At 34.7% G+C, this 14,299-nt stretch overlaps 1 protein-coding gene and 1 pseudogene across 3 annotated transcripts in view; one reads left to right on the forward strand and one right to left on the reverse strand.

The window, feature by feature from the left end:
- The window catches only part of NAA16 (N-alpha-acetyltransferase 16, NatA auxiliary subunit), a 131,230-nt gene that overhangs the window by 99,429 nt on the left and 17,502 nt on the right, over positions 1-14,299 (reverse strand). For all 3 annotated transcript variants that reach the window (XM_077158367.1, XM_077158366.1, XM_077158365.1), the window contains 2 exons: positions 5,621-5,778; positions 3,719-3,853 (listed from right to left, as the gene is read on the reverse strand). In XM_077158367.1, the coding sequence (XP_077014482.1) occupies positions 3,719-3,853; positions 5,621-5,778 (293 nt within the window). The remainder of the gene's footprint in view (positions 1-3,718; positions 3,854-5,620; positions 5,779-14,299) is intronic.
- Positions 13,115-13,802, forward strand: LOC143681379 (protein tyrosine phosphatase type IVA 1 pseudogene; annotated as a pseudogene).

A 14,299-nucleotide genomic window follows, 5' to 3' on the forward strand; every position in this document is an offset into this window, starting at 1 on the left:
TAACTACAAAAATGGCTATCGTTAAAACATAGACAAGAAGTGTTGGCAAGGAGGTACAGATATTGGAACCCTCATACATTGCTGGTAGGAATTTTAAATTGAGCATTTGCCTTGGAAACAGTGTGGCAGTTTCTTTAAAAAGTTAAACATAAGAGTTACTATACAAACCAGCAATTTTATTCCCATATAACAGACTTGAGAGAAATGAAAACAGATAACCATGCAAAATATATGCAAATGATCCTAGCAGCACTATTCAGAGTAGCCAAAACACTGAAAAAAGACCTGTTTATCAACAGTGACTAAATAAACAAAATGTGGTATATCCTTGTAACAGCACACTATTCAGTACTGCAAAGAAATGAGCAACTGATACATACTAATGGAAAAATCCCTAAAACAAGACTCCAAAAATAAAAAATTATATTAAGATTTCATTTATTTGAAATTTCCCAAAAAGGCAAATCTATTACAGAAAGAAAGCACATCAGTGGTTGCAGGGAATAACAGTGGGAACTGACTGCAAATGGGCAAGAGAAAAGTTTTAGAGCAATGAAATGTTTTAAACCGGATTATGGTGATGGTTACACAACTGCATAAATTTGCCAAAAGAAAAATCACTGTAATGTGTGCTTACAATGGGTAAATTTTATGGTACATAAAGTATACCTAAATAAAACTATAAGAATTCAAACACCTGAATTTAACCATCAAATTGTTGTAATTTTGTTTTTAAAAGGCAGGAATGAGCTTGCTAAGAACATGAACAAGACAAGGATGCCTGTCTCTACCACTGGTATTCAACGTTATATTGGCATTCTAGCCAGAACAGGTAAGCAAGAAAAAGAAATAAAAGGCATCCAAATTGGAAATTAAAGAAGCAAAACTTTCTCTATTTGCTGATAACCTGAACCTGATTATAGAAAATTCCAAAGAAAACCACTAGAGCAAATAAATTAACTCAAGTTGTAAGGTACAAGATGAATACAAAAAATCAGTGGTAGGTAGGTCATGGTGGCTCAGCAGGCAGACTTCTCACCTGCCATGCCAGAGACCCAGATTTGATTCCCAGTGCCTGCCCATGCAAAAAAAAAAGAAAAGAAAGAAAAAAAGTCAGTAGTGTTTCTATACACCAGCAATGAACAATCCTAAATGGAAACTAAGAAAACAATTTCATTTACAATAGCATTAAAAAGAATAAGATACTTAGAAGTAAATTAAAACAAGGCGGCAAAAGATTTTACATTGAAAACTATAAAACATTGCTAAAAGAAATGAAAGATCTAAATAAACATCAAGACATTTCATGTTTATGGATTGGAAGGACTTGTTAAGATGTCAATACTGGACAGAAGAGTAAAACTTATGGATTAAAATTAAATAATCCATATTTATAATAGGGGGAACAAATGTTAAATAAATTTAGTAGATTGAAATGCTAGAGATCAATGAAAGGGAGTGGTAAGTGGTATAGAAAAAAAATAGGGGAAACAAAGGCTAAAATATATTGGGTAGATGGAAATACTAGCAGTCAACGAGAGGGAGGGGCAAGGAGCATGGTATGTATGAGGTTTTTTCTTTTTATGAATTGATGCAAATGTTCTAAGCAATGATCATGGTGATGAATACACAACTATGTTATGATAATGTGAGTTATAGATCATAAACCAAGAATGGAATGATTAAATGGTAAGAATATTTATGTCTGTATGTTGTTATGCTTAAAAAAAAAAAGATGTCAATACTACTCAAAATAATGTACAGATTGAACACAATCTCTATCAAAATTCTGGCAGCCTTTTTTACAGAAGCAGAAAAGCTGATCTTCAAATTCGAATGGACCTACACTCTCCAGATGGGTCCCAGGACCATAAAACCTAGAGGGCCCAGCCTCTCCAGAACATCAGCTAGTTCCATCTCCCTACCCCATATTACTGACAGTCATGTCCAATATGAAAAAGTTAGAATGCGCACAGCTCACATACCCATAAAGAGTGAGAGAAAGACCAAGGGTGATAGTATAATTAATCAGAGAAAGCAGGGTTTAACAAATGAGTATGATTGCTGAATCATTATATTGATATTTCTTTTAGTCTCCAGTATCTTAGAGCAGCTAGAAATAAAAACCTAAAATTGTTGAATTGTAACTCATACCAAACTCTGAAATATGTTGGGGTTGGGCTGGGCTTTGAAATTTACTGCTTTTTTGTATTTATGTTATTTTTCACAAACAAGAAAACAAAGTCAATTACGATGATAAAAAAAAATAACTACTCCTTCAAGCCTCCAATGTTCTGGGGCAGCTAGAAGGAAAAAATCTGAGATGATGGTATAACAACCCAATACAAACTCTGGGATCTGTCCTGTAACTACTTGTTGAAGTCCTTTGGAAACTACTGCTTTTTTCTTTCGTTTTATTATACAATTTAAAAAGTTAAAAAAATTTCAAATGGAATCATGAGCAGTCCCAAGTAGCCAAAACAATCTTAAAACAAAAAACAAACAGGTCAAAAAGGTTGGAAGACTCACACTTCCCAACTAAAAAACTTAGTAACAAGCTACAGTAATCAAAACAGTATGGTACTGGCACAAGGACAGACATATAGATCAATGGAATAAAACTGAGAGTGCAGAAATACACCTACAAATATATAGCCAACTGATTTTTTGACAAGTCCATTCAGTGGGGAAATGGAGCTGGGAAAACTGGATATCCACATGCAAAAGAATGAAAACAGACCTCTACAACAGACAATATACGAAAATTAACTCAAAATGGATCAACAACCTAAAAGTGTTAAAATTATAAAACTCTTAGAGGAAAACATAAGAAAAGAGCTTAGGACCTTGGATTAGACAATGGATTCTCAGACTTTATATAAAAAGCACAAGCAACAAAAGAAAAAACAGATAAACTGGACTTCGTCAAAATTAAAACTTTTTGTGCATTTAAAGACATTTATCAAGAAAGTGAAAAGACAATCAAGAAAATGGAAAAAAGTATTTGGAAACCATATCCCTTAGATATACACTCATGAGAAACACAAATGTGGCCAATGAAAAAAAACAAGGATACTCATTGTAGCACTATTTGCAATAGAGAGAAAATGGAATGGATAAACTATGGCTTATTTACATAATGGAACACTAAACAGCAATTAAAAATGGATAAACTAGATCTACATGTATCAACATGCATATATCTTGAAAAATGTTGAATGAAAACACTGCTATCATTCATGTAAACTTTTTAAGACACAAAATAGAGAGCTTCAGCTATTCTTGTAATATTTTAATTCTTTAAAAATGAATAAGATATGGAGTAATTGTGGCAAAATGTTCACATCTACTTTATCTCTCTGATGGTATACATATGTATTTTTTCTAATTTCATGTTTCACATAAAAGTATATAAATATACATTGTTTAAAATATAAAATATGTTAAAGAAAAAATTTCCACAGTCCCCAAAGCTATTTTCGTTTTTGTCTCTTTTTCATTTTTTATCCCCTTGAAAACTGTTGAAGTTATAATGTACAAAATTTTTTATATTATTTATTTTGCACTTGGAAATTCTAAGTCTTAATTTATTTTAGAACTTTTTCAACTTTTTCCATAGATTTCAAAAACTATTTCACATATTTGCAGGGGAAGGCAATTTAGAAATAACTATCTTAATGTGTAAAGATAGGATCATATGTTAAAATGAAGTTCTTACTTGCTGGGTTTGTCTAAATTCTTCTAACAGTTTTAGTGCCATATCATAATCTTTCAGCAAATGGTATGCAATAGCATATCCAATCCAGGAAGCACGCTGTGTTGGACGCAACTGAAGAAGCTGATACCTTGTCTCCTTAAAAGAAAAAAATTTTCTTTAGATTTTTAAAACTATTTAATAGACTCTAATTAAATTTCATCATAATTTCAAGAAAACAATTATATTTCATACCTTTCTAATAAATTCAATCAACAAACACCAGTTCCAGAATGAAACACAAATTCTTTTTAGGTTCCTTACCTAAATTATTTAAGTTTTAATATACCCTATAGTAGTCATTGTAACACTGTCACAGAAAAGCTGTCCTTGGAGGCCATGATTTTGGTATAACTTATAAAATTACCTTCATGTAATGACAATTTCTTTTGATAACTAAAAATCTTGAACAGAGACTAAGACAGCTTTTTAAAACTGAAATGGATGTATTGTTTATAAAATTATTATACATCTCAGGCTTGATCGTATATCTTTCCTTCTCATCATACAAAAAAACATTACCTAATGGTCTGATACTTTCACTTCTAAGAATCTATCATAAAGAAGTAATTCTAATAAAATAAAATAAAAAGCTTTAATCATGAAAATGTTCACTGAATAATTATATATAATATTTAAATTTGGAAGCTGTCTTAGATTGACAGAGCTGCTAAGATAAATACCACACAATGGGATGGCTTAAACAACAGGAATTTATTGTCTTGTGGTTTTGGAGGCTAGAAGTCCAAAACCAAGGTCTCAACAGACCATGCTTTCTCCCAGAGTCTGTAGTGTTCTGGTGCTGGCTTGCTGCAATTCTTCGAGATTCCTTGGCTTGCATCTCTGCCTCCCTCTTCCTCCTGCTCAGCTGCCTAGCTCTGTCTAGATTTCCTCTCCTTCTAAGGACTTCAGCCATATTTATTAAAGCCCACCTGATTCAACTTAGTCTCATCTAAATAGGCTCTTCAAAGATTCTATGCATAAACGAGCCTACACCTTAACAAACAGTAACATCTTCAAAGGTCCTATTTAGAAATGGGTTCACACCCACAGGAATAAAGATAAAGATATGAAAGTATCATTTTGGGGGAGCATGATTCAATCTCCAAAAAAAGTATTATTATTATCAATAATAAAGTGTGGAGTAAGGAGTAAGGGTGTGAGGCAATACAATTTAGATGATATAGGGTAGGCCATGAGATGACAATTTTTTAACACTGGTAAGGGTTTCATGGAATTTGTTATGTTAGTCTCCCTAATTTTGTAAAAGTTTGAAATTTTCTACAATAAAGTTTTATAAAGTAATAAAAAATATTCACATTTTTAAAAGCTCGTTCTTGCCTACACATAGGAAAGTGAGAGATTTCCATATTGGACCTACAGAAGCTGGGATATTCAGTGGAGATGCCCACCAGAGAGCTGAAGATGCAATTTTGGAGGCGTGTGGACTACAAAAATACTGATTTATGGCAATCCTTCTCAAAGTAGTTTATATTTGCTAGCCCATAATAAAGAAAGCTAATATTTACTGTGTTTATTTTTCAATTATAAATTATCTATTGATTTGACCAAATCTGCAAATGACAAATCCACATAGTACTGCATTTCATACACAGGAGTATTCTATTTTAAAAAAGAAAGAGAAAGAAATTGAATGAATAAATATTTATCCTTTTTTGATGATCAAATTAGCAGTTTTACAACTTCTGTGGGGGGTGTCCAAATACCTTTCCCCTTCTTCTAAAGATTATAACAAACAATCAAATCTACATAATCTTGGTCTTATCTCACCTCATTCTGAATTCATATGCTTTTAAATTATATCTACTGCAAAAACATGTATGTTTATAAGACTAAAGCACTTACTCGGTAACCTTCAAGGTCTCTCATTTGGATCTGCAACAGAGAGAGATCTCTCAAAATCTGCAGATTATCTTTATCTAATTTGAGAGCATTTCGGTAACACTTAATAGCTTCATCATACTTCTTATCAGACCGCTGCAAGAGTCCATATACATGCCAACCTAATAAGTTAAGGAAATAGAGAAATTCACAGACACTAGAATATACTATACCACACATCTAATACAAAACATCTAATACAAAACTTACCTTAATAAAATGGTATTTTGCCTGAGACTTGGTTCAGAATGATTGGGGTGGGGGAGGGGGGTAGTGGGGAGGGGGGAGTGTAAGGGGTGGTTAAAGATTAAGTTAAATCAGTCTTGATAATAATTGTTAAATTTTTTAAGCTTGATGATGAGCACATGCGGTTTCATTATTCTATTCTGTAGACTTTGTACATGTCTGAAATTTTTTATATTTTTTATGTAAACTCAGAAACTTCACGGTAAAAACCCTCACATTCCCTGCCCTCTTTCAATACCCTCACTTCCCTGCCTCTGCAAACTCAAAATTTATTTATTCTTCATCACTACCCATGAAACAGAATTTCATACAAAAATTGCAATTATCTTTTTTTTTTGGTATGTAGGAGATACATGTATTAACAGTGAAAAAGCAGTTTATCCAAGGTGAATTTTAGAAAATACAAAGAATATCTCAACAGTCTGGCTAATTCACTATTTTAGGCATTGTCTCTGCTTGCATATGGGTCTCTCTCATTTTGACCTTTTTTCCCTCTAACCAAATTTTCAACTTATAAAAATTATAACAAATTAAGAATACTTAATACCTAACTTTTTAAGCAATAGTTATGGAAAATATAAGTTACTTGCTTTCAAGCTTCCATTTTAAAACTTTTAATTATCAATTAAATTAGGAAACCAACAGACTAGAAAACAGCAGCTGTAACTCAAAGCAATTGAGCAAGTTTGATAAGGTTCTTACATTCTAAGGTAAAAACTAAGAATAAGCACAAGTCTTCCACTACGTCTACCCTTAACATGCACGCAGAGACAGAGATAGCTGAAGCATGTAATACTGCAATGTGTAAGGTTTCCTGAGTATCAAAAGGAAGTTTTCCCCTCTTCCTGCTTAGAGTCTAGAAAACAAATATAATCAATTTGAGTATACACTGAATGTTATGCATTGTTTCCTTTCTCTGAAATAAGGGGCCAACTGGATGAAAATTCCGGATTCTGGAATGGTAGTTTTTTGCAGAACAGATTTTATTAAAGTTAAAGATAAATATTTTACATAATTTAAATTAAGTAGTAATATAGAAAATGCCCTAATAGGAAAATCCTTGTTTAATACTTCCTGATTGGACATTCTAATTTTACACTATGCTTATGAAACAAGTAAGTTTTAAAAGAATGCTAAACAAGTTCTTTCTCTATAGGGTATTTCAGTCAACTGTTAAAATTTAAGACTACTTGGAACTAATTTTTCATATTTTCTTCAAGAAAAAATCTGTAAGATTTATTTAATGTTAATGAGATCTATGGAGTCTCACTGGGTATATGGCAAGTTTGAGTATAAAGGTAAATCACCTTTTAAAAGCTGATATACTCCATGATGAAGCTCTTAAATAGATATTCTCTACTCGATATTTCATCTGCAAACATATCTCTCTCTACGTACAAAGCAACTGCTATGTTTTGGTATTAAACTATCATCTCAAAAGGCAAATTTATCTAAAGGCATAAGAATCTTACTGTTCTGGTGGTACGTAAATTTAGTTCTCTTAATAGCTACTTGAAGAGTTTGGTTGTTGATTTAAAATTTATTGAAGAGACTGTTCTGTGCCAGGTGAGTTGGCTTGACTGCCTTATCACAGATCAATTGTCCACAGATCACAGAGTCTATATCTGAACACTCTATTCAATTCCATTAGTCAGTATATCTATCTTTATGCCAGTACCATGCTATTTTGACAACTTTAGCTTCATAACACGCCTTAAAGTCAGGTAGCGTGAGATCTCCAACTTCATTTTTCTTTCTCAGGATATTTTTACCTATTCGGCACACCCTGCCCTTCCAAATAAATTTGGCAATTGGTTTTCTATTTCTGAAAAGTAAGTTTTTGGGATTTTAATTGGTATTGCATTGAATCTGTAAATCAATTTAGGTAGAACTGACATCTTAACTATATTTAGTCTTCCAAGCCATAAACACGGTATGCCCTTCCGTTTATTTAGGTCTTCTCTGATTTCTTTTAACAATTTCTTGAAGTCTTTTGTATCTTTAGTTAAATTTACGTTTAAATATTTTCTTCTTTTGGTTGCAATTGTAAATGGAATTTTATTCTAGATTTCCCCCCTTAGACTGTTCATTACTAGTGTATAGAAACACTACAGAATTTTGAGCATTGATCTTGTAATCTGCCACTTTGCTATACCCTTTTATTAGCTCTAGTAGTTCTGCTGTGGATTTTTTGGCGTTTTTGACACATAGCACTGTATCATCTGCAAACATTGAGAGTTTTACTTCTTCCTTTCCAAGTTTGATGCCTTGTATTTCTTTTTCTTGTCTAACTGCTCTGACTAGAACTTTCAAGTGGCTAGTACTTTCAACCCAATGTTGAATAACAATGGTGATAGTGGACATCCTTGTCTTGTTCCTTATCTTAGGGGGAAAGTTTTCAGTTTTTCTGTGTTGAGGATGATGTTAGCTGTGGGTTTTCATATATTTCCTTTATCATGTTGATGAAGTTCCCTTCTATTCCTATCCTTTGAAGAATTTTCAATAAGAAAGGATGTTGAATTTTGTCAAATGCCTTTTCTATATCAATCAAGATGATCATGTGGTTTTTCTGCTTTGATTTGTTGATATGGTGTATTAAAATAATTGATTTTCTTATGTTGAACCATCCTTCAATACCTGGGATGAATCCTACTTGGACATGGCGTATAATTCTGTTAATGTGCTGTTGGATTTGCATTCTAGTTTGCTAGTTGCGGGAATGCAACATACCAAAATCAAAATGGCTTTTAAAAAGGGGAATTCAATAAGTTGCTAGTTTACAGTTCTAAGGCCGAGAAAATGTCCAATTAAAACAAGTCTACAGAAATGTCCAATCAAAGGTATCCAGGGAAAGATACTTTGGTTCAAGAAAGCCAATGATGTTCATGGTTTCTCTCTCCTCTTGAAAGGCACATATGAAATATAGTAACAGTTTCTCTCTTAGCTGGAAGGAGACATGGCGAGCAAGGCGTCATCTGCTAGCTTTCTCTCCTGGCTTTCTGTTTCATGAAGCTCCCCTGGAGCCATTCTCCTTCTTCATCTCTAAAGGTCGCTGGCTTGTGGGCGCTCTACTTCTCCTGGCTATGTCATTCTTCTCTGCTCTCTCTGAATATCTCATTCCCCAAAATGTTTCCTCTTTTATAGGACTTCAGAAACTAATCAAGATTCACTCAAATGGGTGGAGACATGTCTCCTCTAATCCAGCTTAACAACCATTCTTGATTGCGTTAAATCTCCAGGTAGATAATCTAATTACAGATTCAAACACAGAGTATTGAATAGGGGTTATTCTGCCTTTACAAAATGGGGTTTTGATTAAAACAATGCTTTTCTAGGGGACATATATACTTTCAAACCAGCACAATTCGATTTGCAAGAACTATGTTGAGGATTTTTACATCTATATTCATTAGTGATTGGTCTGTAGTTTTCTTTTCTTGTAATATCTTTGTCTGGCTTTGGTATGAGGGTGATGTTAGCTTCACAGAATGAGTTAGGTAGCTTTCCCTCCTCTTCAATTTTTCTGAAGAATTTGAGCAGGTTTGGCACTAATTCTTTCTGGAATGTTTGGTAGAACTCACATATGAAGCCATCTGGTCTTTGAATTTTCTTTTTGGGGAGCTTCTTAATGACTGGTTTAATTTCTTTACTTGTGATTGGTTTGCTGAGTCATCTATTTCTTCTCAAGTCAATGTTGGTTGTTCCTGCCTTTCTAGGAGGTTGTCCATTTCATCTACATTGTTGAGTTTATTAGCATAAAGTTGTTCATAGTATCCTCTCATTACTTCCCTTATTCCTGTAGGGTCAGCAGTTATGTCTCCTCTTCCATTTCTGATTTTATTTATTTGCATCTCCTGTCTTCTTCTTTTTGTCAACCTCGCTAAGGGTCCATCAATCTTATTGATGTTCTCATAGAACCAAATTCTAATTTTCTTGATTTTCAAGATTTTTTTCTAATCTACATTACTTCTTTCCTTTATTGCTTTGGGGTTAATTTGCTGTTCTTTCTCTACTTCTTCCAAGTAGACAGTTAATTCGATTTTTGTTCTTCCTGCTTTTTTTTAATTTTTATTAATAACACAAATAAACATGCAATATGAACATTCTGTTTTTTGGCAGCACATAGCTGTATATTCATCATCATGATCATTTCTTAGAACATTTGCATCAATTCGGAAAAAGAAATAAAAAGAAAACAAAAAAATTCATACATACCATACCCCTTATCCCTCCCTTTCATTGATCACTAGCATTTCAACCTACTAATTTTAACATTTGTTCCCCCTATGATTTTTTTATTTTTAATCCATATGTTTTACTCATTTGTCCTTAAGGTAGATAAAAGAAGCATGAGACACAACGTTTTCACAATCACACAGTCAAGCTGCGAAAGCTATATCATTATACAATCAACTTCAAGAAACATGGCTACTGGAATACAGCTCTACATTTTCAGGCAGTTCCCTCCAGCCTCTCTGTTATGCCTTAACTAAAAAGGTATTATCTATTTAATGCACAAGAATAACCCCCAGGATAACCTCTTGACTCTGTTTGGAATCTCTCAGCCACTGACACTTTATTTTGTCTCATTTCTCTCTTCCCCCTTTCAATCAAGAAGGTTTCTCAATCCCTTGGTGCTGAGTCCCAGTTCATTCCAGGATTTCTGTCCCACGTTGCCAGGAAGGTCCATACCCCTGGGAGTCATGTCCCACGTACAGGGCAGGAGGGCAGTGCATTTGCTTATCATGTTGGCTGAGAGAGGCCACATCTGAGCAACAAAAGAGGTTCTCTTGGAGGTGACTCTTAGGCCTAATTTTAAGTAGGCTTAGCCTATCCTTTGCAGGGTTAAGTTCATATGAACAAACCCCAAGATTTTGGGTTCAGCATATTGCTTTGGTTGTCCCCACTGATTGTGAGAATATCAAGAATTCTTTACTTGGGGAAGTTGATTTTTCCCCTTCTCACCATTCCCCCAAAGGGCTTTACCAATACTTTTTTAATTCACTGTTCAAATCACTCTGGGATTTATCAGGGCATCACTGTGGAAAAACCAACAAAATTTCATGCCCTACTCAAGGTTGCATGTACTTATGGTCTTCAATTAAGCAGTCCACATAAGTTATATTAGGAAATGCACTAATCAAAATATGAATTTCATACCAAATAAATATTTTTTGCTTTAGTCTCACACATAAGTTAAAGTTTTAAAATATTATCATCTATTTTCAACACCCTGCAGTACTGACATTGCTTTGTTCTTCCTCATGCAAAACATTTTAAAATATGCACATTTAGTCACTGTCATTATACACTCTAGGCATTCCTAGATTATACATCTCAGGCTTTATCGTATATCTTTCCTTCTCATCTCATTTGTCGCCCCAGGCCTCCTCCCTCTATTATTCTCACATTCAGCTTCATTCAGTGTTCTAACATTATTGTATTACAGTTAGGTAGTATTGTGCTATCCATTTCGAATTTTTACTATCAGTCCCATTGCACAATCTGCATCCCTTCAGTTCCAATTACCCAATATCTACCCTATTTCTATCTCCTGATGACCTCTGCTCTTAACTGAAACTCTCCAAATTCATTCATTTATATTAGTTCATATCAGTGAGACCATACAGTATTTGTCCTTTTCAGCATGATGTTCTTAAGGTCCATCCATGTTGTTATATACTTCATAATTTTATTCTGTTTTACAGCTGCATAATATTCTATCGTATGTATATACCACAGCTTGTTGAGCCACTCGTCTGTTGAAGGACATCTGGGCTGTTTCCATCTCTTGGCAATTGTAAATAATGCTGCTATGAACATTGGTGTGCAAATGTCCATTTGTGTCTTTGCCCACATGTCCTCTGAGTAGGTATCTAGCAATGGTATTGCCAGGTCATATGGCAATTCCATACTTATCTTCCTGATGAACTGCCAAACTGCCTTCCACAGCGGTTGTACCATTTGAAATTCCCACCAGCAGTGGATAAGTGTGCCTCTTTCTCCACATCCTGTCCACCACTTGTTGTTTTCTGTTTTGTTGATAATGGCCATTCTAGTGGGTATGAGATGATATCTCATTGTGGTTTTGATTTGCATTTCCCTAATAGCCAGGGAAGTTGAACAGCTTTTCATGTACCTTTTCACTATTTGTATTTCCTCTTCTGAGAAGTGTCTGTTCAAGTCTTTAGCTTATTTTGTAACTGGGTTGTCTGTCTTTTTGTTGTTGAGTTGAACAATTTCTTTATAAATTCTAGATATTAGACCTTTATCTGATATATCGTCTCTAAATATTGTCTCCCATGTGTAGACTGTCTTTTTACTTTCTTGGCAAAGTTCTTTGATGCACAAAAGCGTTTAATTTTGGAGAGTTCCAATTTCTTTCTTTCTTTCTTCAATATTCGTGCTTTGGGTGTAAGGTCTAGGAAACCGCCTCCTATTATAAGATTTATGAGATATTTCCCCACATTTTCTTCTAACAGTTTTATGGTCTTAGATCTAATGTTTAGGTCTTTGATCCATTTTGAGTTAATTTTTGTATAGGGTGTGAGATATGGATCCTCTTTCATTCTTTTGCACATGAATATCCAGTTCTCTAGGCACCATTTATTGAAGAGACTGTTCTGTCCCAGGTGAGTTGGCTTGACTGTCTTATCAAAGCTCAATTGTCGGCCTGCTCTGCCGCCGCCCCGGGACGACCACCGCCGCCCCGTCCTGCAGCCACCACCACCGCTGCCGCCTGTTTCGCCGCCGCCTCAGGACCGGCTGTATGATTAGGCCACAATCTTCAATGAGTAAACATATTCCTTTCTGTGGTGTTCTTGGTCACACATTTATGGAGTTTCTGAAGGGCAGTGGAGATTACTGCCAGGCACAGCACGACCTCTATGCAGAAAAGTGAACTGTAGAACTCATTACTATTCCACCAAGAAACCCCCATAAGAGTGGTTAACCTGGACACAGAAGTGTTGAATTGAAATCTGCAGAGCATTTTACAAGAGTTCTGATCTGGATGGGGTAAACCTCAGTGCACTACTTTAAATTGCCTCAGTATTACTGGATGAAAGAATAGCTGCTTCTTGTTAGGAGGTTCATTTCATTTCCCATTACTCCCAACTTCATACTCAAAGCACTGAGAATTTCAAGTGGAATATATTGAAGTAGACTTCAGTTTCTTTACATCGTTTCTGTATTCAATTTTTAAATTTTTTTCATAGCCCTTTGAGTGTTTTTAACTAAATTAACATGGCTCGAATGAACCGCCCAGCTCCTGTGGAAGTCACATACAAGAACATGAGATTTCTTATTATACACAATCCGACCAATGCAACCTTAAGCAAATTTGTAGAGGAACTTAAGAAGTATGGCATTAACACAATAGTGAGAATATGTGAAGCAACTTATGACACTGCTCTTGTGGAGAAAGAAGGCATCCATGTTCTTGATTGGCCTTTTGATGATGGTGCACCACCATCCAACCAGATTGTTGATAATTGGTTAAGTCTTGTAAAAATTAAGTTTCATGAAGAACCTGGTGGCTGCATTGCTGTTCATTGTGTTGCAGGTCTTGGGAGAGCGCCAGTGCTTGTTGCCCTAGCATTGATTGAAGGTGGAATGAAATACGAAGATGCAGTACAGTTCATAAGACAAAAGCAGCGTGCAGCTTTTAACAGCAAGCAGCTTTTGTATTTGGAGAAATATCGTCCTAAAATGCGGCTGCACTTCAAAGACTCCAATGGTCACAGAAACAACTGCTGCATTCAATAAAACTGGGGTGCCTGATGCCATTGCTTTGGAAGTGGAACTTGAGAGAGGAAGGACCTAATTTGTCGTACATATTAGCCACCATGTCGGTGAATAAGTCCAGTTGAAGCTTCCATAGGAGAATTGAAAAGCAGTTTTACCATGCTACAAGTTTGACAGAATTGCAGCCTCTATGTTTAGGTTACAATCAGCTTGTTTGGACACTTAGCAAAAGATTTCTTACTGGTCAGCATTTAAAATGGGCTTATCATTTGTGACAGTTGACCTTTCCTGAAATCATGCAGTATTGAGTTATAAGTCCTCTTTTAAGTCTCTTATGCCACAATCTTATCAATATATAACAAATTTAGAGAGATTAGGTGCCAAAATACCCAGCACAATATTTGTATATTTTTAGTATCATTCAGAATTTAAAATCCCAGGAACTATGAACACTCTAGACCTTATGTGGTTTATTCCTTCAGTCATTTCAAACATTGAAAGTAGGTCTGTTTGGTTATCTGCCTGGTCACTTTATGTTTACATCTCCCACATTCATACCAGTATACATCAGTTTGAACAGCCATTGAATTTTGTTAGATTTTTACCAAGTCTTACGGTGATTATTTAATGTCTATAACTCATTTTGTAATG

The sequence above is a fragment of the Tamandua tetradactyla genome, chromosome 4 (genome assembly GCF_023851605.1).
Source record: "Tamandua tetradactyla isolate mTamTet1 chromosome 4, mTamTet1.pri, whole genome shotgun sequence".
NCBI lineage: Eukaryota > Metazoa > Chordata > Mammalia > Pilosa > Myrmecophagidae > Tamandua > Tamandua tetradactyla.